This window comes from Kogia breviceps, chromosome 19 (genome assembly GCF_026419965.1).
Source record: "Kogia breviceps isolate mKogBre1 chromosome 19, mKogBre1 haplotype 1, whole genome shotgun sequence".
Classification (NCBI taxonomy): Eukaryota; Metazoa; Chordata; class Mammalia; order Artiodactyla; family Physeteridae; genus Kogia; species Kogia breviceps.
The window spans coordinates 20,047,162-20,073,911 of NC_081328.1; the positions used below are offsets into that span (position 1 = coordinate 20,047,162).

At 44.2% G+C, this 26,750-nt stretch overlaps 1 protein-coding gene across 6 annotated transcripts in view; it reads left to right on the forward strand.

The window, feature by feature from the left end:
• Positions 1–9,264, forward strand: part of HEATR6 (HEAT repeat containing 6) — a 54,433-nt gene extending 45,169 nt beyond the window's left edge. For 3 of the 6 annotated variants that reach the window (XM_059048611.2, XM_067022011.1, XM_067022012.1), the window contains 2 exons: positions 2,765–2,969; positions 4,974–5,934. In XM_059048611.2, the coding sequence (XP_058904594.2) occupies positions 2,765–2,969; positions 4,974–5,524 (756 nt within the window). In that variant the 3' untranslated portion in view covers positions 5,525–5,934. Of the gene's footprint in view, positions 1–2,764; positions 2,970–3,366; positions 3,968–4,973; positions 5,935–7,151; positions 7,207–9,177 lie in introns of those variants that run through there. The other 3 variants (XR_010838328.1, XR_010838329.1, XR_010838330.1) reach the window with 3 other exon arrangements.
• Positions 9,265–26,750: the final 17,486 nt, after the last annotated feature.

A 26,750-nucleotide genomic window follows, 5' to 3' on the forward strand; every position in this document is an offset into this window, starting at 1 on the left:
ATTGAGGGTGTACTCAGGGTATGTAGTGTACGCTCCACACTTGTACAGTTTCTTTCCTGTCTCATGAAAAATACCAGTGCCATTTATTTTATTTTATTTTATTTTTTAAAGTTATTTATTTATTTTACTTATTTGTGTTTGGCTGCATTGGGTGCTTGTTACTGCAAGTGGGCTTTCTCTAGTTGTGGTGAGTGGGGGCTAGCCCGTGCGGTGCACGGGCTTCTCATTGCTTCTCATTGCGGTGACTTCTCTTGCTGTGGAAAACGGGCTCTAGGTGCACGGGCTTCAGTAGTTGTGGCTCATGGGCTCTAGAGCGCAGGCTCAATAGTTGTGGCACACGGGCTTAGTTGCTCCACAACATGTGGGATCTTCCTGGACCAGGGCTCGAACCTGTGTCCCCTGCATTGGCAGGTGGATTTGTAACCACTGCGCCAGCAGGGAAGCCTGTCAGTGCCATTTGTAAGACTACTCCATGATATGTCCACGTAGCTGTTTTTTTCCAAAAATCTTTTAGTAGAATAGACAAGTCAGAAAGATGAGCAGCTTGGCTTTGAACATTCCATGTTACACTATTAAGTTTTAGACATGTAGACCTAAGCTTTAGGGTCAGGCAGACATGGTTCAAATCCTGGCTTGCCGGTTACTAGCTGAGTGACCTTTGGTGTATTATTTAACTTCTACAAAGGTGAATTTCTTCTGTAACATGGAAGTCATTACATACACCTCATTGGATTCCAAGATGCCTTTTTTTTTCTTAACATCTTTATTGGAATACAGTTGCTTTACAGTGGTGTGCTAATTTCTGCTGTATAGCAAAGTGAATCAGCTATACATATACACTTATCCCCATTTCTCCTCTTGAGTCTCCCTCCCACCCTCCCTATCCCACCACTCTAGGTGGACACAAAGCACTGAGCTTATCTCCCTGTTATGCAGCTGCTTCCCACTAGCTATCTGTTTTACATTTGGTAGTGTATATATGTCCATGCTACTGTCTCACTTCATCCCAGCTTACCCTTCCCCCTCCCTGTGTCCTCAAGTCCATTCTCTACATCTGCATCTTTATTCCTGTCCCACCCCTAGGTTCTTCAGAACCTTTTTTTTTTTAGATTCCATGTATATGTGTTAACACATAGTATTTGTTTTTCTCTTTCTGACTTACTTCACTCTGTATGACAGTCTCTGGGTCCATCCACCGCACTGCAAATAGCTCAATTTCATTTCTTTTTATGGTTGAGTAATATTCCATTGTATATATGTGCCACATCTTCTTTATCCGTTCATCTGTCATTGGACACTTAGGTGGCTTTCATGTCCTGGCTATTGTAAATAGAGCTGCAATGAACATTGTGATACATGACTCTTTTTGAATTATGGTTTTCTCAGGATATATGCCCAGTAGTGGGATTGCTGGGTCATATGGTAGTTCTGTTTTTAGTTTTTTAAGGAACCTCCATACTGTTCTCCATAGTGGCTCTATCAATTTACATTCCCACCAACAGTGCAAGAAAGTTCCCTTTTCTCCACACCCTCTCCAACATTTATTGTTTGTAGATTTTTTGATGATGGCCATTCTGACCCATGTGAGGTGATACCTCATTGTAGTTTTGATTTGCATTTCTCTAATAATTAGTGATGTTGAGCATCTTTTCATGTGTTTGTTGGCAATCTGTATATCTTCTTTGGAGAAATGTCTATTTAGGTCTTCTGCCCATTTTTGAATTGGGTTTTTTTTTTTTTTTTTAAATATTGAGCTGCATGAGCTGCTTGTATATTTTGGAGATTAATCCTTTGTCAATTGCATCATTTGCAAATATTTTCTCACATTCTGAGGGTTGTCTTTTCGTCTTGTTTATGGTTTCTTTTGCTGTGCAAAAGCTTTTAAGTTTCATTAGGTCCCGTTTGTTTTTATTTCCATTTCTCTAGGAGGTGGGTCATAAAGGATCTTGCTGTGATTTATGTCATAGAGTGTTCTGCCTATGTTTTCCTCTAAGTGTTTGATAGTGTCTGGCCTTACATTTAGGTCTTTAATCCATTTTGAGTTTATTTTTGTGAATGGTGTTAGGGAGTGTTCTAGTTTCATTCTTTTACATATAGCTGTCCAGTTTTCCCAGCACCACTTATTGAAGAGGCTATCTTTTCTCCATTGTATATTCTTGCCTCCTTTATCAAAGATAAGGTGACTATATGTGTGTGGGTTTATCTCTGGGCTTTCTATCCTGTTCCATTGACAAGATGCCTTTTTTTAATAGCACCTAGCGTAGTACCTGCTTAATAGTGCTTAATTTAGTACAGTGGTTCTGGGAAGCCCTACATCAGGCTAATTTAGTCAGAATTGGTTTTTAAAAAAGAAAGCTTCCCAGATGATTCTAGTATGCTGCAAAGGTTGAGACTGTAGTCTAGCAGAAAAGAATTGACTGGAATTATGAAACCTAGCTTTTCCTCCAAGCCTTGCTGCAAACCACCAGTGTCCTGTTGCCCCTGGGCCTTACACACCATCTCTTTACAACAAAGAAAATGGACCTCTCAGAAGTCCAGTCTAACATTAAAAAAATCAGGGCGAGGAGCTCTGAAGAACCTCACCTCTCTGATGGCTCAGGACGTTAACCACACAAGACCTTGCCAAGTTCTAAGAACTTGAACCTTTACAGGCTGCATTTTTCATTATCTCTCTTGCTTTAAGATGTCTTGGGCCTCCTGGGTTTTTTAAGTGGAAATATACTTTCTAACACATGTCTTTAGCGTGTTTTACGTTTGATTCTAGGTAAAAAGCAATGCAGTCCGGGCCCTTGGAAATTTGCTTCATTTTCTGCAACCATCTCATATAGAAAAACCCAGATTTGCTGAAATCATTGAGGAGGCTATCCAGGCCCTAATTTCTACTGTTCTAATTGAGGCTGCCATGAAAGTCCGATGGAATGCTTGTTATGCAATAGGAAATGTATTTAAAAATTCTGCTCTTCCCTTAGGTAAGAACGTCTCCCTCTTCTCTCTGGTGGAGGGCCTCTTTGGACCAGCACACACCAGTGTGCATTGTTATTAAAGTCACAGTATTATTCATAATGTTTTTAAAAATGGAAACATACTGAACACTCCAGTTTAGGGGAAAGGTGAGATAAATCATGGTATATATATTCAGAGAGATACTTTTTTGCCACTTAAAATTATGTTTAAAAAAAGTTTTTGGTAATCTGGGAAAATACTTCTGATGTTAAGCAAATTAAAACAGGATATAAAAATTGTTTCTACGGTACGATCTCAGTAAATGGATAGAAAAAAGACTGAAAAGAAATTAGTCTAATTATTAACAGTGGTTGCCTCTGAATGGGATGATGAGTAGGATTTTATCTGCTTTCATCTTCTAAGTTTTTTACAGTGAGCATCTATCATTTTAACAATCAGGAAAAAAGTAAAGGGGAAAACAGACCTGGGAGAAAGAGGGTATAAATTGGAAATTCCATATGTGCCCTTGGTACTGAAGTGGAATGCTGCATAGGGGTCTGCCTCTGAGTAATGACATGCTGTGCACCTTGATACATCATCAGTGTCTGACAGCTGCTTGGGTGTATGGATTGCGGCCTCCAAATCCCAGTCTCTTGAATTGCCAGCATTTACCTTACATTTGTCTCTATGACAAGATTTGAAACATAGTGTGTGTTCCTGGAGAGGTGAAGCCATTCTGGACCAGCAGAGCCTGCATCACGTTAGGGAAATCTGGCTCTGCTCCCCTTTACTGCCAAGAGCGTCCAGGCGGACCAGTCAGCCGGGAGCCAGTGGAGATGTAGCCTCGTGACTTTTTCCACTGAGGAGACAGCCTGAAGTAACCTTTGGGGTTGGAGCTCATGGAAGCTGAGTATCTGCTGCCTGTCTTCAGAGACATCAGAGATGTTGGGAAGGGCTGGGAGCATTAGGGAAGCCGCCTTCTACTCTGCTGCCCACCTTGAGGACTGAGAACTCCCAAAATGGAGTAAGTGGTAACTCTGATGAGGAATAAAGCTGGCCGATTCCCTGGGGCCAACAGGAAGCGAGAGGAGCCATCATCTTCTCAATATTAGAAACTTGAGCCTTCAGTTAATCTGAGTCCTCTGTCCCCCAGTCACTGCCTAGACAGTATTTTCTTTTTCTTTGCAATTAAATGCGTGACTTGCTTTGTCCAGAGCAGGGTCTAGATGCTAATCTGGGTGATGAAATGGCCTTTTGCCAGCATGAGCAGGGCTGGGCATACAGTTGTGCACTTCGTGCACTGCTCAGAAGCACCCAGCCGAGAGGACAGGTGGGGCTGCTGTTCAGTCCCTACTCCTCCCACCAAGCCTTACCCCCTCAGATGAGCATCTTCCCAGAGAAGGAGCCTCTTTCTAAGTCACCAAAGTTCCTATTCAGGGTAGCAGAGGTCCTGAGCATATGTCATGATCATCTAGGGAAAGGGAGAGCTTTGGGAGCCGGTACTTGGCCACTTACCTAGGATCCCATAGTCACTTACCACCCCGATCTTGTAGGATTATTGTGAGAATTAAATGAAAACATAAAATGACTAACTTAAGCACTAGTGTATGTGCTTCCTTCTACCCCTCTCTCACCCCACTTATTTTTAAACCTTCATTTGCTTTTTTTTTTTTTTAAGATGTTGGGGGTAGGAGTTTATTAGTTTATTAATTTATTTTTGCTGTGTTGGGTCTTCATTTCTGTGTGAAGGCTTTCTCTAGTTGTGGCAAGTGGGGGCCACTCTTCATCGCGGTGCGTGGGCCTCTCACTATCGCGGCCTCTCTTGTTGCGGAGCACAGGCTCCAGACACGCAGGCTCAGTAGTTGTGGCTCACGGGCCTAGTTGCTCCGCGGCATGTGGGATCTTCCCAGACCAGGGCTCGAACCCATGTCCCCTGCATTGGCAGGCAGATTCTCAACCACTGCGCCACCAAGGAAGCCCTGGGAAGCCCTAAACCTTCATTTGCTTTAATGACTATGGATTTTTTCTAGGAACAGCCCTGTGGACCTCCCAGGCCTACAATGCCCTGACATCAGTTGTGACATCATGCAAGAACTTCAAAGTGCGCATCAGATCTGCCGCTGCCCTTTCCGTCCCGGGCAAGAGAGAGCACTATGGGTCTGTTGACCAGTACGCTCAGATCTGGAATGCATTGGTCACTGCCTTACAGAAGAGCGAAGACACCACAGACTTTTTGGAATTCAAGTACTGTGCTAGCCTACGGACCCAAATCTGCCAGGCACTGATTCACCTCTTGAGCTTGGCCAGCACCTCAGACCTGTCCTGCATCAAAGAAACCCTTGAATTGAATGGGGACATGGTCCAGTCCTATATCCTACAGTTTTTAAAATCAGGAACAGAGAGAGATGACACTGGAGCACCCCACAGCCCACAGGAAAGAGACCAGATGGTCAAAACAGCCCTGGAGCACATAAGCAGTGTCCAGGCACTGGCTGGCGACACAGCCAAAAGGGCCATCATGCGCTTTTTAGAAGATATCCTGACTGTTTATTTTGACTCATCTGGATCACAGCACTCTTAGGATTAACAAATCGGTGAATATTTTATCGGACCTTCCAGGTGTCAAGTGATGACAGGAAGACCTGAGCTTGAGCATCAGATGTGTGGGATTTAATCTTAGGGGCAGAAACAGTCCTTTCACTATTTATTTAGATTGAGTTAGCAGCTATTTAAATTTTTCTCAAAGGGCTCAGCCACTTTAGAGAGGGGTTTCACTGTGTTGGCCGTGGCCATGGTTGTTGGAACCTCTGACCTGTGCACGCGGGAGCCAAGGAGTTGGGTTGTCTTGTGGGCTGAGCAGACTGGGGGGTTGTAAAGAGTGTTTAGTCTCAGAAGAGTATTTTTTAAAAAGCAAAAGGATTTAGGAGTTAGAATGTTGTATATTGTGTCTCTGGGAATTGTTTTTCTTTTATAATAAACTAATGTAAAGCAGTGTGCCCATAATCTACCATTTTTATCAAGTTGCATTTATAGAAAGCTGCAAGCAGAGCTGCTGTTCACCCAGTTAGTTCTGGTACAGCTGCATCAGTTGGTAAAATACTGAGACGGTTCCTCACAGGTTAATAAATAGCAGTTGCACTGAGCTCCCCAAGTGGCAACCCTGGAAGCCCCCTCCACGCCTTCCCTCAAGCCTGTAAAGAGTGAACTGGCACGCGAGGGCCTCTGGCCTAGGCCCATGTCCATTTCTCCCTGGCCGTAACATCAGCTTCTATCTGAATTTCCTAATGCCCTTTAGGGGAATGTGGTCCCATATGCTAAATTTATGGTTGTTTTGCCACTTTTGGATTTGTGCCTTAAAAAAGGATTATTTGTTTAATTTAGATGGTTACAAAGAAAGGTTTTTAAGTTATATTTTTATAACTGCTTTGATAAAGCAGTTATAAAAAGTAATTTCTCATTGAAAAATTATTGATATTTAAATTTTGCGTACATCTCTTGACCACCAATTTATTGGAAATGATTTCAGTCAGGAATTTAGAGATATATAATAAAAGATTCCACACTTATACTTGATATGGGATAAATAAGAATCAAAATACGTAGAGTGGGTTTTGGCAATATATTATTTAACTATGGTTATTTAGCTTAAAATACATATTTCACAGCATACATATGTCCTCAGTTTTTCTTCTTTGACCTTAAGTTACTCTTCTCCTGCTGTGTTGTTGTATGTTCAGAAGATACTATTCAGGCAAAGACTAGGGAACAGAGTGCTCACATAGCCAAAGGCTCACTTTTCTGTTGGTGGAGTACAAGTTTCCAAAGAATGAGACTACCAGCACAGTAGAAACTACCATATAGAGCATTCTTTAGACTTGCTTTTCTTTGGAGATGATTCTGGACACGATTTTTTATAGAGGCCATGGAACTGAGTTGAACCTGTACTGACCCTGCAATGAATCTTAGGACTTCCTTCTCTTGAAGGAATATATTCTTAGTAGCAGTTTATTTGCTTGTTTTTTTCATGAAAGTAAAAATGTGGCATACATAACTTATTCCTGGTTCTTTGGGCTTTCACTGGTGGGTTCCTTGATAAAATATCTGTAAAGTGACTTTGAATGGGTTTTACTTGATGATTCACTCTTATCCTTTGCTTATCTTGAATAAAATCTAATTTTTTTCTTTCTAAACCTTTTGCTTCCGTTAAGGTGTCCAGGTTTCTGAAAACAGATGTTAATATTCGTATGCAGGGAAAAAGCAAGGGTAAGCACTTGTAGAAATTCCATAATGCAGGGTGTGGGCTTCCGTCCCAATGGGATGCTGATTCTCTTCTCCCTGTGGCTTTGTGGGTATACACCTGGGCCAGGGGCTCCTCTCAGACACCTGGGATGTGGCCTCAGTAAAGCTTCCATTATGAAAGGAAGCTGCTCAGAGAATAAAGGGCCAGAACTTATTTGATGCAGAAACAGTAGGAAGTCTGGCTCTGATACAGAATTCTAATTCAGAATGCCAAATTCTGAACTTTCTTTTGATATTTAAAAGAAAAATTTGGAGAAGTCAGCTTGGCACAGATGTCTAGAGCCTTTATTCATTGAACTGACAGCATTAGGAAACATCACTTGTATTCGAACCTTTCCTGTGAAACCCACTAATTCCTGCCCACTTCTAGAACCCGAGGAAGATGCACACTGTAACCTCTTTTGTAGAATTAGTTAACGGTAGAGCCAGTGCCCTAAGGTGATTAGAGGGTAGACAGAAACCTCCTATAGAATAGCAGGGCAGCAACTTCCCTGATTTTGATATTTGTATGTGAATCCAGACAAGGAGCAGAGCCTCACCAATGTAAGAGCTAAATGAGTTCTAGTTACTCCGGTTCATTTGGCCTTCACCTCATTAATACAGTGCAGCCTCTCTGGAGACATAATTCTAAACAGGAGCAGCTGTGTCCGTGGAAAAAGCCCTTCCTTGAGAATTATCGCTCTGCAATCTATTCTATGACCTACCAGGATTGACTGTAGGAACACAGGTATTTTTTAAATTTAGAAGTTCTGTTACCAAAAGTGTTATCACATTGATAGGTCAAATAAGAAAACTCATAAAAATGGTCATTTTTATGGATACTGAAAGAGCACTTGATAAAACTCAATGTTCTTTTCTGATCAAAAATCCTTTTAAAAAATAAAGAATAAAAAAAGATGCTTCGTTAACATCATAAAATATTTCTATCTTGATGGTGACTTTGCTAAAAAAGTCACAACCAAGACAAGCAAGCCTTGTCAGCACCACTGTTACTTAACATTGTGTAAGATTTGATGGTCAGTGTGATTAAATAAACCAAAAGTAGAATTTTCCAAGTTTTTTCAAAGAGAGGTTCTAAATTATCTTTATTTGTAAAACACCAGTCTGAGGGATGGAATTCACAAATAATTATTTGTAGAAAATCAACTCAGAAAATAATAGAATAAAAGTTCTGTAAAGTAGCTGGTTACAGAGTAAAAATGCCAAAATCATTAGCTCCTCTATATATCAACAATAACCAATAAGATTTTTTTATGTTAAAAAAAGATCCTATCACAATAGTAATAAAAAGAATAACATACCCAGGAATAAATCTAACCAAAGCCTATGCAAGGATTTTGTGAAAAAATTTTTAAAAAATTTTTGAAGGTCATTGAAGATGACATTAAAAAAAAAAGATATACCATGTTCCTAGATAGAAGGACCCTTTATTATGAAAAGACCATGTCTCTCTGAATCTATAAATTTAGCTTAAGTCCTATCAAAATCAAAAACAATATTTTTATTTTTATTATTTTTATTTTATTTTTTTTGTGGTACGCGGGCCTCTCACTGCTGTGGCCTCTCCCGTTGCGGAGCACAGGCTCTGGACGCGCAGGCTCAGCGGCCATGGCTCACGGGCCCAGCCGCTCCGCGGCATGTGGGATCTTCCCGGACCGGGCCACGGACCCGTGTCCCCTGCATCGGCAGGCGAACTCTCAACCACTGCGCCACCAGGGAAGCCCAAAACAATATTTTTAATGGCAAAATGATTCTAAAGTTCATCCGGAAAAATGAATGTAAAAATTCAAACCAAGGATTAGGCTTCTAGCCACCACACTGCAGGGGAAAAGAGAATCTCTTCCTCAATTAGGGTGCCCTAAGGGTGCATTTTTCAGCCTTTGTAAGTCCACGGCCCTGTTTGTTACATAAAAATCCATCTTATTCTCATTCCAGTCCTAGCCCACCCTGTCTCTCCCACTGCATGCAGCTGTAGTGCCTGGACTCAATGCATGGAGCAGCTATCTTGGAAAGGAAAGAATAACAGGAAGATCAGGGAAGGAAAGGAGAACTCCGAGTACCACCAAACTGGCAGTAAGTTTACTGTTTTTCCCACTCTGGTGTCTCCTGGCCTGGACTCCCAGCAGACAGAATCCTGGACCTGCATACCATGAAGGCAGAGGGAGCTCCCAGAGAAGGTGTCTATTTCTGGTCCTAGGATGGGGCAAGAGGGCCTATGTAAGTCAGAGAGAGTCAGGGAGATCCCTGTTGATTGCTGCTTCTCATCTCCCACTCCAGCCCCTCGGCAATCCCACTGCAGCAGAGGCTGTCACAGCCAGGCAGGTACCTAAAGCTTCAGGGAGGGGAACCCTTCTCTCTGACCAGAGGAAGTGCGGTCCCAACAGCAAGAGAGTGATGCCCATTGCTTTCTCTCGCTCTCTGGGTTTTCTCATTTGACCTTTTGATGTGATAATATTTTGTTAATAGAACTGAAGGAAGAGCAAAAGAAATGGGAAATATTTGGATAGACTATTTTTCTCATCTTAAGCTTTTTATAACGTGTATAATCAGTTAAAACAAGACTTGTAACATTGTCTGACGGGGTCTTCCGTGAACATAGGTGTAATACACATGAAAGTTACCACATAAAGAGGAAGTGTGAAGAGATTTATACGGTAGTAAGATTTCTGTATTTCACTTGAATGATAAAATATTAATCCCAAACAACCTATGAAAAGTTAAGTAGTTTGTAGTCGCCAGAGAAACTACATGCACACACACACAAATTACACAGAAGATATATTTAAAAACTCAATAGGTAGGGCTTCCCCGGTGGCGCAGTGGTTGAGAATCCGCCTGCCGATGCAGGGGACACGGGTTCGTGCCCCGGTCCGGGAAGATCCCACATGCCGCGGAGCGGCTGGCCCTGTGAGCCATGGCCGCTGAGCCTGCGCGTCCGGAGCCTGTGCTCCGCAACGGGAGAGGCCACAACAGTGGAGGCCCACGTACCGCAAAACAACAACAACAACAAAAACACATGAAGCAAAGACTGATAGAACTGAAAGGAGAAATGGCAAGTCAGCAATTAACAGCTGGAGACTTTTAACACTCCTTTCTCAGTAACCAGTAGGACAAATAGACCATATTCTGGATCATGAAACAAATCTGAACAGATTTTTAAGAATTGAAATCATACCAAGTATGATCTCTGGCCATAATGAAATTAAGCCAGAAATCAATCACCAGAACATCTCTAATTACTTGAAAGTAAATAACATACTTCTAAGTAATCCATAGGAGGTCAAAGGGGGAAGTCTCAAAGGATATTGGAAAATGAGAACTTAGAAAATACTTGAAACTGAACAAAATGAAAATATAATAGTATTTGATATATAACATATCAGAATGTATAGATGTAGCTAAAGCAAAGCTTAGATGGAAATTTATAATATTTGGTACTTATTTTAGAGAAGAAGAAAGGTTTCAAACAATCACCTAAATTTCAAACTTAACTAGGAAAATAAGAGAAAAACCTAGAGCAAGCAGAAGGAAGAAAATTATGCTGAGTGAAAGAAGCCACTCTCAAAATGTTACAAACTATGATTCTATTTACATGACATTATGGAAAAGGCAAAACTTTAGGGATGGAAGACAAATGAGTGGTTTCCAGGGATTGGGATGGGGGCAGGATTCAGCTACAGGGAAGCATGAGGGAATTTTGGAGGGATGATGGAACTGTTCAGAATCCTGATTGTGGTGGTAGTTACATAAATCTATGCGTGCGACAGAACGCATAGCACAGAATACTCCCCCAAACATCTATAATTTTAAAAAATCTCTCACACACACACACACATACACACACACACTCCCTTGATCTCTCTTTCTCACTGTACAGACTGTATCTTTGTGCCATTGGGTACACATAGCCAACTGTGTGCCAGGTATAGTAGCACTAAATATATTTTTAAAATATATTTTAAAATATGGGGGTTTATCTTATGCCTAATTATAACGGTAATAATCAACATTTATTGGCTGCTTTTTATTTGCCAAGCACAGAAAAGATCCTAGATGCATTATGTTAATGCATTTCTAACACTTAAACCATCCTATTATAAACAAGAATATATTTTGTAGCTATTTCTATTACTTAAACATTTTAAATCTTTTTGGTTCTCTGATTCTTTTGGCAAACATTTGTTTAATTTTATTTTTTATTTATTTATTTTTGGCTGCCTTGGGTCTTCGTTGCTGCGCGCGGGCTTTCTCTAGGTGTGGCGAGCGGGGGCTACTCTTCATTGTGGTGCGCCGGCTTCTTCTTGCGGTGGCTTCTTGTTGCGGAACGTGGGCTCTAGGTGCGTGGGCTTCAGTAGTTGTGGCACGTGAGCTCAATAGTTGCAGCTCCTGGGCTCTAGAGCGCAGGTTCAGTAGTTGTGGCGCACGGGCTTAGTTGCTCCGCGGAATGTGGGACCTTCCTGGACCAGGGCTCGAACCCATGTCCCCTGCATTGGCAGGCAGATTCCCAACCACTGCGCCACCAGGGAAGTCCCAAACATTTTTTTTAATTGAGATATTGTTGATGTACAATATTATATAAGTTTCAGGTGTACAACATCGTGATTCACAATTTTTAAAGGTTATACTGCATTTATAGTTATTATAAAATATTGGCTATATTCCTTGTGCTGTACAATATATCCTTGTGGCTTACTTATTTTATACATAGTAGTTTGTGCCTCTTAATCTCCTATTCCTATTTTGCCCCTTCTCCCTTCCTTCTCCCAACTGGTAACCACTAGTTTGTTCTGTATGTCTGTGAATCTGTTTCTTTGTTATATTCCCTAGTTGGCGAACAGTCTTAAAAGTATATACAAGCTGCCCCATGTCTTGGAAACTCAAGTTGTAAACTATAGCTATGTAGCAGCATGGCCAGCAGATGGAGACAGAGAACACAAAATGATTCAGACTCAGGGCTTTTCCCAAAGCTCGGTCTCAAGCTCGGGAGCTGCAGCACTTGGATTTCAGGTTGCTCTCATTAGCAGTAGTGTTTCTCAAACCTGGCTGCACGTTGGAATTACTTGGGGAACTTAAAAAAAAAAAAACGATCCTGAGTTTAGTGGTCGGGGGTACTTTTGCCACTGGGAGGTTTAAAATCTGCACAAGTGATTCTAATTACAGCAAAGTTTCAGACCCACTACTTTAGAACACATACCCACAGGCCGTCTCAAGGTGGCATGTTTCAGAATCACCTGGAGAGAACTTGTGAAAAACAGGTACCCAGACTGTTGTAGTCTTCATTCTTTGGAGAACCAGTGCATACTGAAATGTTGATGTATCAACTTAAGACAGTTACGTATATAATCAGGGACTAAATCTGATATAGTCTCAGACTAAGTTCTAATACATCAGAGTAACTTCAGGCATCAAATGTTTAAGAAAACTTTATTGGAGAAAAATTTTAATTGAGAAAACTCTAACCATGAACTTAATTTTTCCCCTGGATATGGAGAGATGCCCTGGGCCACCCCTAGACCGTCTTGTGTAACACAAGAGCAAGGTTCCCAAGACTGGGCCAGCAGGTTCCCTCATCAGAGAAACATAGCCTACACATGGTGTCAGGTTCCAGAAGTTTATAGTCATGTTTGGTCATTCCCTGGAAGGGCATCAGGAAAAAGTAGAGCTGCTCAGGCAACCGGATTCCCAGCCTTCATGGGGCAGGCTCCCCCAATTTTTTTCCACTTTCTTTCACCAAAGCGTTTAAATTATTTTAATATTAGAACCATCATAGATTCGTTTTCTAAATAATATTTATTGATTTTCCATATTATACAAGTAACGAATCTCCATTGTGGAACTTTAGGAAAAAACAAAACAATAAATATATGTAAGTAAAAATGACTTGAGATGATCACTATTATCATTTTGATGTTTCATGATACGTGTCTATGTACGAGTATACACTATATATGTGGACTCACACACACTTCAGTTACGTGTGTGTGCACACGAACACTTCCAGATATATTGTGGGAAATTAGTCTACAAAATTACGATCATAACCTGTATACTTTCTTGTAGCCTGCTATTTCACTTAACAATGTATCATGAGCACTAAATACTCTTCTAAAACATGAATTTAATGATTTGATAATAGTCCATAGTATCAGTATTCCATAATTTATACAGTTCTTTATGGGACATTGTTTTCCAGTTGTTTGTTGATTTATATGCACTCTTTCATAGATGGTAGAATTTTATCGGGATGTGTGATGTGAGGCAGAGGTGTAACTGTGTGCCTTCCCAAGCAGTCAGCCAGGTGTCTACACCACTGCTGTAGCAATCACGCCGCCCTCCCCCCTGGTTTTGCCTTGCCTCCTTGCTCAGATACCACATTCTTATACTCCTGCAGGACTGTGTAAGCTTCCTAGTCTCTTCACCCTGCTGCTTCTCTATCCTCGTGCTAGTCCCAGACTTCTTTAACTCTTGGGCTTTATAGCAGGAAATTCAGTAGCCAGATGACCCACCAGACAAGACTGGTTCTGCCCGGCCTTCTTGACTAGATAGGGCTTAACTCCACATTTCACTTGGGAATCTCAGATGCAGCTAATTGTTGCTGAACGTTTAGTATTGACACTTAAAACAAATATCTTCTATTTAAGAGGAAATGAATATTAGCTGTAAGAGGAAGAAAAGAGGCTTTTTTCCATTTAACAAGTGTCCATAAAGTATTTTTTCTATAAAGCGTGGCCTCTGGCCATCTTCATTCTGTGGAGTCCTTGCCAGACCAGGAAGGCCTGGTCCTCCTCTACCTCTGAGTCATTCCCAGCGTGTTGACAGCTGAGATGGCGGGTGGGCCAGTGGTCATTCTGAGAATGAGCCTGAGGCACTGGGGGCTGATGCTGGAACGTGGGCTCCCCCTCTCCAGGAGGCCACCTGGTACATGACCTCATTGGCCATGATCACCCTCGACCCCGTGGCCCACTGTCTCCACGTCTGGCCATCGGTCCCCTCTGACCTCCGGCCCTCAGCCCAGGTCCTCACCTCTTTCTGAAATTATGACAGCGGTCCCCAAGAGGGCCCTTGGTCGCTGGCAGCTCTGTGGGGCTCCGGTCTCCTTTCTCACCCTGCTCAGCCCATTTCCAAACTGCCAGCCACCAAGCTGGTTCTCCGGGGCCGTCATCAGCCCCTTTACATGGCTTAAAAGAGCCTTCATAGCTGCTCCCCCACCTCCCTGTCATCACCAGCCCTCGACCCATGGGCTTCAGCTGTGTGGGCTTCTGTGTGCCCAGGCCTTGGTTCCATCCTTCAGACTGCACCACAGTGTACACACCGCAAGCCTCGGCAGACACACGCGCCATTTCTCTGGGACGCCTTTCCCGAGCACCTGTGAAATGGGGATGTTGGTGGTGTCAGCTCACAGGGCCAGGACAGGACGGAATGCAACAAGCAAGCCCCTAGCAGAGAGCCGAGCACTGAGAAGACCTAACTGAAGGCCAGCTCTTATCGTTCCTTTTATTATGATCCTGGCGCCGCCCACAACACTGGACCACAATCACCTGTTTCCGTGGCTGTCTTCCAGCTGGACCGGGAGCTCCTTGAGAGTTAGCATCCCATCTCACCCACCTTTCTATCCGCCCCCCATCCCAACCTGGTGCCAGGCCACACCTACAGCAGGCTCTCAGCAAGTGTCTGTTGAATGAACAGTGGAGGTACGAAATATCCCCATTTTCCAAGAAGAAAACTGAGGCCTATGGACGGGAGAGTGACTTGCCCCAGATGGTGCTGCCTGGCAGAGCAGGAGCTGAACTCAGGTCTGGGAGACTCCTTCGTCCAGTGCTGTTCCCGCTGCACTGCTATCCCCTGGAGTATGCAGAGGCCAGATATAGAAGAAACGAAAATACAAACAGAAGTTACTTTCAAGTTTGTTACTTTTTGCTGGGTTTGTCTCTGATCTCCCCAGCTATGGTTTTCCTAACGACTCAGGCCCTATGAGGAAAACTTCACACAGCTTTGCTCTCAGGTGGGGAGAGCTGTGACATTGGAGCTGACAGCAGCCTTCAGGGTCATCGGATCCATCCCCCGCCACCCCTTCACCGCAAAGAGGACCACAACCCAGGAGGAGAAGTGAGCCACCCACAGTCATATGGCTGACAGCAGAGCCAGACTCCCTTTTCAGTGCCCCTCTTACTCGTGGGGAGTAAAGCAGCGTCAGTGTAGACAGAGCAGCAGAAAAGAGCCTAGTTATTTACAGGGCAAATGCTCCCTGGGTGCCTCCAGCACCAGCAGGCAAGGCCTGCAGCCTCCAACAGGTCCCCCCAAACACAGCGCAGCCCTTGCCAGGAGGGGAGGCCCAGGAAAGCCGAGGGGGCAGAGTATCGGCAGTCCAGGCCCCGCCCAGAGGGACATTTCAGCCTGTGCTCTTTGCTGCCTGTTGATGGGCCATGCTGTTTATAGCTTCTCCAGGGGAGGGTAATTAACTTCTCGAGCCTGGAGGTTTATGGCCAAAGACGGGACAAGGGACGTTCCACCCCACTGAGGCCCTTTGAAAGTGAATGTATATGATTTATCTCTGCGCTGGGGCACTTGGCCTTTAGCTGCAGAAGGACTGTCCCACCCAGCCCCCACTTTCCTGCCAACACGTGCTGGCACCAGGCCCATGGCTAGAGGATTGAAACATGTAGGCCTCGAGACAGGACATGCAACTGGATGTGACCATGGTGTGGAAGGTGTGTGGACTCTCCAGTCCGGGTAGGGCACTGAGCGGGGCCTCTGGCTGCCCCAGGATTACTGTTGGGACTCAGGAGTGTACGGCTGGGCAGTTGGTAGGACTGCCTCCCTGCCCTAAGTGGGCCAGTAGGCTTTCACTTCACCCCTTCATTCATCACCCTTCCCACCAACACACACAAACGCACGCCACCTACTGCGTGTCAGCAGGAGGACGATACAAAGATGAATGACATACCAGCCCTGGCCCGGAGGAACTCACAGGCCCGAGGCCAGTGAACACAACATGACAGTCTGTGGAAAGGGAAGGAAGGGAAGGCTGCCCGAAGGGGAGACTCGCTCAGCGCTCAGCCAGGTCTCCAGGGAAGCATCAGGGAAGACTTCCCAGAAGAGGATGAAAAGATGGGAACAGGCTCTCGGAAGAGGCACGGAGATGTGGCGAGCAAGCTCACAGAGGAAAGTGTGTGCGGCTCAGCGTGGCCGGGCCTGCCAGCGCCCTGAGCCAGGGAGGGAAAGGAGGCAAGAACAGGAGGTAGGTAGATGCAGGTGTGCATCCTGGGGAGTTCGGATTATACTGTGAGGGAGCCAAAGAGGAGTTTCGAGAAGAGTGTGGGTAACACAATCAGATTTGCTTTAGAAAAAGCACTCAGCTGGCAGGGTGGTGATTAGAGGGAAAGAGGCACCGTGGTTCTCCTACTCGGCTGTCCTTTGTAACCACCTGGGGAGCTTCAGAAGGGCTGATGCCTGGGTCAGCTTCCAGAGAGGCTGCAGTAAGTGGTCTGGGGTGTGGCCCGGGCACTGGGATGGTGAAACTCCTTCTCCTTGTGACTCTGATATGCAGTTGAGGGATCTTGGTTAGGAAGCACTGCGGAGGCACTGTGGCTGTCCAGGTGAGAAGCGGAGACGCAGTTTCCGGAGATGGAGGAGAGCACACTTTCAGGAGGAAGAATCACAGCCTGTGGTGGTTGGTGGGATGTGGATCCTTAGAGAAAAGGAGGAGAAAACAGGCAGCTCCTTAAAAGGTTAAACACGGAGTTCCCGTATGACCCAGCAACTTAGATACACACAGGAGAAATGAAGACGTGCGCAAAAACTTGCATACAAATGTTCATGCAGCACTATTCATGATAGCCAAAAAGTAGAAACAACCCAAATGTCCATCAACTGTTGAAGGGATAAATAAGATGTGGTAAATTGTTACCATAGAGTGTTATTCCGTTGAAAGAGGAATGATGTATTGATACATGCTACAACATGGGTGGACCTTGAAAACATTATGCTGAGTGAAAGAAATCAGTAACAAAGGAGCCATATATACACATATTGTATGATTCCATTGATACGAAATGTCCAGAGTAGGCAAATCTACAGGGACAGAAAGTAAACTAGTGGTTGCCTAGGACCGGGAGGGGAAGGTGAGACTGGGAGTTGATGGCTAGGGGGTGTAGGTGGGTTTTCTGGGGGGGGATAATGAAAGTATTCTAAAATTGATGGTGGTGATGGGAACACAACTGATTACTAAAAGCCATTGAATTTTACACTTTAGAAGGATGGATTCTAGGGCATATGGATTATAATCTCAATAAAACTGTTAGAGAGAAAGGGGAGGTGTGAGGACTGCCGGTTTTACTCTGAGGAGGTCGGGAGCCTTGAGAGGGCTGTGAGCAGAGCAGTGCCGTGGTCTCACTACCTTGTACAAGATTCCCTCTAGTTCTAGTTTCTCAGCCTCGATGCTATTGACATTCGGGGCAGTCTTCATTATGGAGACTGCCCTGTGCACATGGGATGTTTATCAGCACCCCTAATCTCTATTGGTGCCAGGAGGATCCCCCTCCACTCTTGTGTGACAACCAAAAACACCTCCAGCCACTGCCATACATCCCCTGGGGAGCAAAAGGACCCCACTGAGAACCACTGCTCGAGCCTGTAGGGGGAGTGTGCACAGGGAGTGGGGATGCTTACGAGACCTTTATGTGGAGATGTCCGTTGAGCAAACAGGTGGGGCTGAAGCACCCAAAAGAGTCTGGCAGCTTCGCTGACTTCAGGCCGTTGGAATGAATGTCACAAAAAAAAAAGAGAGCAAAACCCAGAGAGCTGGTTCAATTTAATTTTACTTTTTGAGCAAATATTATGCTGAAGACATCAGGGCAGATACCAAGATGAGTAAAATAAGCTTCTGACCCCACCTCACAAACACTGAAACCTCTCAGTCAAGGCAATAGTGAGGTACAGAATGCTCTGGAAGTACGGAAAAGGGAGAGTAAATCCAACTTGTCCAGGAGGGAAATTCCATCAATAGTTGAAATATTTCTTTACCTAGACCTTTAATTTTATCTGAATTTTTATCATAAATCTGCTGCTTATTGTGCAGTTTCTACGGTTTGCAAAGTGATTGCTTTTTTTTTTTTGGCTGCGCTACTTGGCTTGTGGGATCTCAGTTTCCTGACCAGAGATTGAACCTGGACCATGGCAGTGAAAGCCTGGAATCCTAACCACTAGGCCACCAAGGAACTCTCCCAGTGACTGCTATTCTGTTTCCCAGGCAAACACTGCAGTGGGAGCAGGAGGGGAACAGCAAGTGCACAGAGCATTTCTCAGCCTCTCTGATATCTCAGGAGTCACCTCCTCCAGGAAGCCTTTATTAACCAATCCTACATCCTACTCCTCAGGGTCCATGTGGCATCTGGGCATAGGGTAGCTCTGTTACTGCAAGTCTATCCCTCCATCTCACCCCTAAACACGTAAACATACACATGCAAGAATATGACCCTTCCCATTAAGACACAAGAGTGTTTTACTCACCTTTGTATCCCCAGGACCTTGCACAATGTGTGGCACGTGATAGGTGATCAATAAACCATTAAAACATACTTGGAAAACTGTAAGACATTGATGAGAGAAATTGAAGATGACACAAGCAGATGGAAAGATATACTGTGTTCATGGATTGGAAGAATTAATATGGTTAAAATGACCATGCTACCCAAGGCAATCTACAGATTCAGTGCAATCCCTATCAAAATACCAATGACATTTTTCACAGAACTGGAACAAATAATTCTACAATTTGTATGGAACCACAAAAAGACCCTGAATAGCAAAAATAATCTTAAGAAAGAAGAACAAAACGGGAGGTATCATGCTCCCTGATTTCAAACTATGCTACAAAGCTACAGTAATCAAAACAGTGTGGTACTGCCACAAAAACAGGTATGTAGATCAATGGAACCAAATAGCCCAGAAATGAACTCACATTTATATGGGTAATTAATCTATGACAAAGGAGACCAGAATATACAATGGGGAAAAGACAACCTCTTCAATAAATGGTGTTGGGAAAACTGGACAGCTACCTGCAAAGTAATCAAACTGGACTACTTTCTCACACCATGCAGAAAAACAAACTCAAAATATATTAACAACTTAAATGTAAGACCTGAAACCATAAAACTTCTAGAAGAAAATAAGGCAGTATTTTTTGGATATGTCTCCTCAGGCAAGGGAAACAAGAACAAAAATAAACAAGTGGGACTACATCAAACTAAAAAGCTTTTACACAGCAAAGGAAGCTATCAACAAAATGAAAAGTCCACCTCCTGAAAGGGAGAAGATATTTGCAAACAATATATCTGACAAAGGGTTAATATCCAAAATATACAAAGAACTCATACAACTCAACATCATAGAAACAAACAACCCAATTTAAAAATGGGCAGAGGACCTGAATAGACATTTTTCCAAAAAAATATACAAGGCCAATAAATGCGTGAAAAGGTGTTCAACACTACTAATCATCAGGGAAATGCGAATCAAAACCACAATGATATACCACCTCACACCTCTCAGAGTGGCTATCATCAAAAAGACAACAAATAACAAGAGTTGGCAAGGATGTAGAGAAAAGAGAACCTTCATTCACTGTTGGTGGGAGTGTAAATTGGTGCCACCACCATGGAAAACAGTATGGAGATTTCTCAAAAAATCAATGGTTGTTGATCCCTTTACAGGAAGGGAGAATCACACATGGTGAATTTCATGATATGTACTTTTTGAGCTGAAATATGAACACTCATGAGCCTACATGTGAAGAACACTTGCTCTTGGTCAGGGACGGACTGGTCAGTCCCGCACCAGCAGGAGGTGGTGAAGTTAGGTAACTGGCCCAAAGTGGCAGAGTCTGAGCTCTTTCCAGTAACAAGCCCACCTTACATACACAAACCGAAGTGTGTCCCATCACATGGGTTCAGATCGGAGTACCTTCAGGTCCCCACACTTTTGGAAAAAGTTTAGCAATATGTATCCCAAAAGCCTTAAAAATCTTCCCACCTAGGAATGCCACTTCTGGAATTATTGTAAGGAAACCATCCAAAATGCAGGCAACACCTACTGTATAGCACAGGGGACTCTACTCGATGCTCTGTAATAAGCTGTATGGGAAAAGAATCTAACACTGTACCACATCCTGGGGGAAAGTGCCAGACAGTATTCCTAGCACCAGTGGATCTCCCTCAGTCTGTGGCCACTTGTCCATCTGGTTTTAAGGTCAAGGACAGGTGTTTCTACCATGAAACACCTTCCATTGACCTTCCATTCCTCTTACAATTCCAAAGTCCTACTCTTGTTCAAGACTTGTTCAAGTCTTGTTCAAGTGTTTCCATGCAATACTCCAATGCCTTCATCATTTATTTGCAAAGCATGTTTTGGGGCTTATAAAACCGTAAACTTGCTGATACTGTGTCAGTTCTGATCTGAAACAGGCCAGGCAAGTTTAAAAGGGCGAAAAGATGCCACCAGTGCTTGGAAATGGTGGAGGCCAGATAAAAGCTTAGGACACTTACATTCACTCATTATACAGAGAGGAAACTGAGGCCCAAGAGGAGGGTGGGACCAATGACCAATGACAGAGTTGGGTTATATCCGGTGCCCCGAATCCCAGTCCAGTGTCACCTCTCTGCTGCACTCCATCTGAAGTTTGCTCAGAACCAAAGTCACTGTTTGCTTTTATCATGAGAGGTTTGCTTACTTTGGAATCTCTTTCCAGCTGCAGGACCAGAAACTAAAATCAGAGACCAGTAAAGAAGAGAAGGGTCCTCCTGCAAGTGTTTCTCCTTGCTTCCTTTAAATGTCAGTGACTTCACGTCTCCCTCTCCTGATTGACACCCAGCTGTGGGCTTGCTTGGCTCAAGGAAGAATCATGGATCTGTGAACTTTGGCAGAAGGTAGGGACCTCATCTCACTCAACCGACATCTAGAGAGACTCTCCATGTGCTAGTGTCCTGGTCCAGCTGCCTCACTCATAGAGGAGACTGAGTCCCAGAGAGGGAGGGTAACTTGCTTAGGTAACTTACTAGCCCAGCTAGTAAGCAGCAGGGCTAGGCCTGGAATACAAGTCTTCTGCGTCCAAGGTCAGTGCTCACTTTAAAAAAAATGTTTTTAAAATAAAATTCTCTTTTAAACTTGGACAAGCAGAACTGTAGCATCCATGGGACCCTAAATAAAATTCATTTGTTTAATCCATTCATTCAACAAATACTGATGAGTGGGATATGCCAATATATATTGGTATGCCAATATATGATTGCCTGGCAGCACTAAGGAGCCATCAAGGTTTGAGGTCATGAATCGAAAGTGTGAGCTGCCAGCCTAGCTGTGCATTTTTCTCGAACTTCATTCAGGTACACGGGGCCAGGTGCTAAGTGAGCGGAGAGTCAGATCTAACCAGGGTTGTGACTTTGCCAAAGGAGTGTGATAAAGGAAGGGGGTGAGAATTGAGGGGATGTAAAGAAGTGAATGCGATGAAAAATCATAAGATTTGAAAGTGAATTTTATTATAAAAACTTTTTTAAAAAATTATTTCACACAATGAATTTTGAAACCGAGTTGTGATGCACGTTCCGGTTGAGATGGTAATATTGTCATCTTCGTTTGGAAGCTGTCTTGAGGGTGTTTGCTTGGGCAGGTTCAACTTGGAGACAGCGGAGGCTCTGCTTGATTTAAATTGCTGTTTGAGCCAGTGCTCGACCTGAGAGCCTCAGGACTTTCCTTCCTCCGGAAGGAGCCTTTTGAGACAAATCTAGGGGCTGGTCAAAGCTCAGGAGCTGCAGCTCAACTTCTAAAGCCCTTTTATAGTGTTATTTGTATAAGTAAATAGTTGGCTTCCTATTTCAGGGAGGGACATATTTGTCCTCAAGGCTGCCTCGTGTCCTGGGCAACCACTGGGGTGCTGGAAAACACAACTGCTCCTCTCCTGACGTTGTTTTGAAATAGCCAGGGCAATTTGGACCCTTCAGCCACAGAAGTCAATTGTATACTGAAGCTGAAATGCAAGCCACGCTGCTCCCCCCACTCGCTTTTGTATTCCGTCCGTCCCCTACCTCATCGTAACACTTACTAAGACTCTGGCCTCCTTTCCACTCATTATAGGTGCCCATGCGGACGATCTGCATTACTTAGTTTTCATTGATGTCAGTGGTGGTAATGATTAAGTGGAAACACCCCACCCCATTCAAACGTCTCCCTCTTCCCTGCTGATCCCCATTGCGAGCGAAAGTGCAGTGTGCCTTCCAGTATTCCTCCCAGAACTTGTGGCTGGAGTGCAAGTGAGGTGACACAGTGGAAAGCAAATCCTCTTGACTCCAGTCACACCACCACCTTCCAGCAGCTCCAAATGTCAGCCTCCTCCCCAGGCAGATGCAGCAGTCTTTGGAAAAGCTCAATGGATAGTTCACTACCAAGTGGTACCAAACAATAACTGAAGGTATAAGCGAAGCAGAAGTATATGCTTATATAAAAGTGTATCAGGATGCACACTTCTGATGTGTTCTCTTTACATAAATTGTAACCCAGGATAAAAATTTTAATAAAGCAGAATTCTAGAATCCTAACCAATGTAGGATCTAGGCGAGGGGGCAATCAAGAACGCTGTTACCCACTTTAAGATCCCAGTGTTCTGGGTTGCCTTTGACAAGAGAATATCAAAACAGTGAAGAATGATAGCCAATTGTTGTTTCAAAAACAGAACAATAAAAGGTAAGGCACCCCACCACCCCACACACATACACTTGGCCTCACATTCTCAATCCCTAGAATAGATTTGAAAAAGAAAAGCCCAAGAAATTCCAAGCATGCATACCTCCCCAGATAAGACAGAAATGGAAGAAAACCAAACTTTTTAAAGTAAGCATTTTGATCTTCATGCAAACATGGAGTTAATCTTGGGACAGCTAAGCACAATTACACAGATGAATTCATTGTGTGAAATGGTCATTGAGCGTAGAGAATGTTAGTGCCAGTTCAGAGTCCAAGCTCTGTAGGGGTCATACCTGAATCTGCTGAGCTGAGCACATGGAAACCTCAGTGTGTATTCAGGCTTGACCGCTCTTTTTAATTGATTTCAGAGTTGCTCGCTGGGGTGGCTTCAGGAAATGCAAATAGAAGGTCCATAGTGGTGTTTGAAGACTGCAGGGTTTTGATGCATGTTAAAATGAAAATATAAATAAAAATCTCTGTGCCTGTATTTACATGGATTAAAGTTGTTCTTAAGATTATGGTCTGATATTTATAATCCTTTACTCTTCCAACTGGCTTTTATTCAGTTTTATGCATGCAGAGAGGACACAAGCAAAGCACTAGATTGGGCGTGATGGTACCCAGGTTCTAGCTCCAGTTCTGTTCAAATTCTCCAGGAATCCTGGGGTACTTCCTTCCTTGACTCTGGGCCTTCACACTTACAAACTGAGGCGTTTGGACCACATGGTCCAGCTCTAGTTCTGAGGCTACAATTCAGTGGAATTTGGAAACACCATCTCACCTCCAGGATTTTATTTTAAGCAAACGGGAAGTATTTTTACAATGTAAAATGCATGTGACTCTACAGTCTGATGGGCCTACCAAACCCACAAACTTAGGGCCACAGTTGGAAAGAACTCAAGTCCCTGTTCCAACCAAGAGAAAATTCTGAACTCATCAAGTATCATCCTCCATGGTGAATGTGTAAAAGTCAGTACTACAAAGGAACTACGTTATCGAGATGATTCTCTCCCTGTTTATAACCATAAAATATTTGCACTGAAAGAGTCCTTAACAAGCATGGAGGCCCAGAGAGGTTAAGCAACTTGCCCAAGACACACAGGCAGCAGGAGGGAATCAGGACCAAAACGTAGGTCTCCTCACTCCCAGCCTGGTCAGGACTCCTGCACGTGCCCTTCAGAGTTAGATAATTTCACCTTTAGAATTTTTCTTTCCGGGACTTACCTGGTGGTCCGGTGGTTAAGAATCTGCCTTCCAATGCAGGGGACATGGGTTCGATCCCTGGTCGGGGAACTAAGATCCCACATGCCACAGGGCAACTAAGCCTGCGCACCACAGCGAAAGATCCCACATGCCGCAACGAAGATCCCACGTGCTACAACTAAGACCCGACACAGCCAAATAAATAAATTAATTTTTGAAAGAAAGAATTTCTCTTTCCATATTCACCAGTACCCTTCACGGGGAATGGAAATGTTAATTTTTATTTTTTAGAGTTAATCTTGTTGAAATCCACTAGAGAAATGAATATTGATGAAAAATTCACAGTTGCCTAATCTTAGGACAGTTTCACAACAGAAATGATGAAGGTCTTTGTTCCAAGCTGTCCCTGCCTCCTCACCAGAAGCAGAGGAACCAGGAGACAAGAGAAGGAAAGGGGATCCCAGGATTTCTCAGGCCCAAGCAGGAGCAGCGTCAACTGCAGATGTGTGTGCTGACTTTCTAAGTCTGAATCAGAACAGGGTCCTGGCCTGCTGATGGAGCTTGGGCCTATGGACAACAAGCTGGTCTTGGAATAAAAAACAAACCCAGGTATGTCCCACAATGTCCACTGATCTTGGATTTTTGGGACAGACTCCCATTTCCAGCATTCTCAAATGCTTGAGCTGAGCCACCAACACACGTCCCCCGCAAATCAAAGCTTATGCACAAGGCATCACACCTCTACTCGAATGCACTCGAATTTAGGGACCATATCTGCTACATGTCCACCAGGGAGAGGTGGCAGGGCCTGGAGGCAAGGCGAGGAATTGTCAGCTGAGGCTGATGGGAGTTATGCTGGTGGAAATAACTCACAACCAGGGGAGCCGAGTTTCACTGCTCTTGAGCTGTGTGACTTGGGCAGGAAACTTATCCTTTCTGTCTCCTCATCTGTTAGGTGGGGAGAATCATACCTCCTGAAGGCATCGTTCAGGGAATTGAAGGAGAAAACATGTTCCCTTCCTCTGTCCCTTTCCTTAGCAGGATCTCTACTGAGAGATGCTACCATTTACTGAGCGCCTACTAGGTTGCCCAGCTAGTGGGTGCTCAGTAAGTTCAACTTATCTTTACAACTGAAAGTGTTTTCACACGTCAGACGTGGAAAGATACGGTACCCGAGGTAGGATGTCACTTTGACACCCAACCCTCCCCCAGCCCAAAGCAGCATTACGGTCATTTGTGAGACAGTGGCATGGCACGTGGTTCACTTGTATATTCTCTGGTGTCTGTAAGATGAACTTCCCTCCTTCTCTTTTCCTTCCCAGTTGCCACTGTATTCCTAGTGCTGTCTCCTGTAGGTGATGCTTATCCCTAACCCTTCTTACGTAGGAAAAGCAGCTTCCCATATCTGAAAGAGGAGGGACCTCACTGGACTTGGTGAGACACCCTGTCTTCCAGCCCACATGTCCCCTTCTCACCTTCCCATACACACGGTCACCCACATAGCTCCCTCCATCCTCACACTGGTCACTGCTGGCCATCAACAAGGGTCAGGTGCAGACAGAAGTGCCTGTCAGGGGTCAGCCTGGCTCTGCCACTCACTGTGTGACCTAAGCCAGTCCACACTCTCTCTCCGAGCCTCAGTTTCCCCGCTGGTAAAAGGAAGGATCTGGATGAGGTGCCCCTCCAGGGCCACTCCAGCGTGGCCTTCATGTGATGAGGGTTATCTTCCACCAGAAGATGCTTCTTTTCCCAGCTCCCAATGTATAAGGACTCCTCCACTCACTCTAGGTGGTTCAGACTTTGTTTCAAAAAGATCTCATTTTACCAGGTTTTGGAGGCCAAAATTATCCCAACGTCAGCGGCTAAAAGCAAATCAGATCAAAAAGCATCCATGTGCCTCATCTGAACACAATTTCTGCTTTGAACCTTCTGCCAAGTCTAGGGCATATCAGCCAAAGTGTATGTGAATTACCATATGAAAGAACTCTCTTGGATCCTATTTAAAAGAAGCCTCTTTTCAGTTTAGGTAAGAGAAACACCCAGTCCTCCAGAAAATACATATAAATTTTTGTCTAAATGTCCAAACAGAATTATGGCCACAGAAGATGTAATTATCTCCTTCTGGGATAAAGGAATCTTCCAGCTACGAGGGAGAACCAAGAAGCCAGAACGTCCTGCTCGAGACGGCAGCAAGGCCACCACAGAAGGCTGTCCACATTGTTCACTGCACAAGGGCCTCCACTGTTGAGAGGGGAGGGACGTTGGAGGGGAGCCTGCCCTCCACTAGCCAAGCCACGTGCCCAGCCCGAGATTACGTCAGGTCAAAGGGAGGCGCACCTCTTGGGAATTCAGCAATGGCGGCGTAGATGCTAGCAGACGGCCCCCAGCCTGGAGAAATAGGCCTTTCCTCTGCTTAGAATACATCATCTTCCAGAGGCTCATGGCAAGAGGAGACAGCAGAAAAGCAGAAGTGAAGGTGGGGTCCTGGGGTGGGTGCGAGGAGAAGCTCCTCTGGAGACCATCTTAGTGTCTGGAGGGGCATGGACCCCCAATGCCTCGCAGTCGGCTTC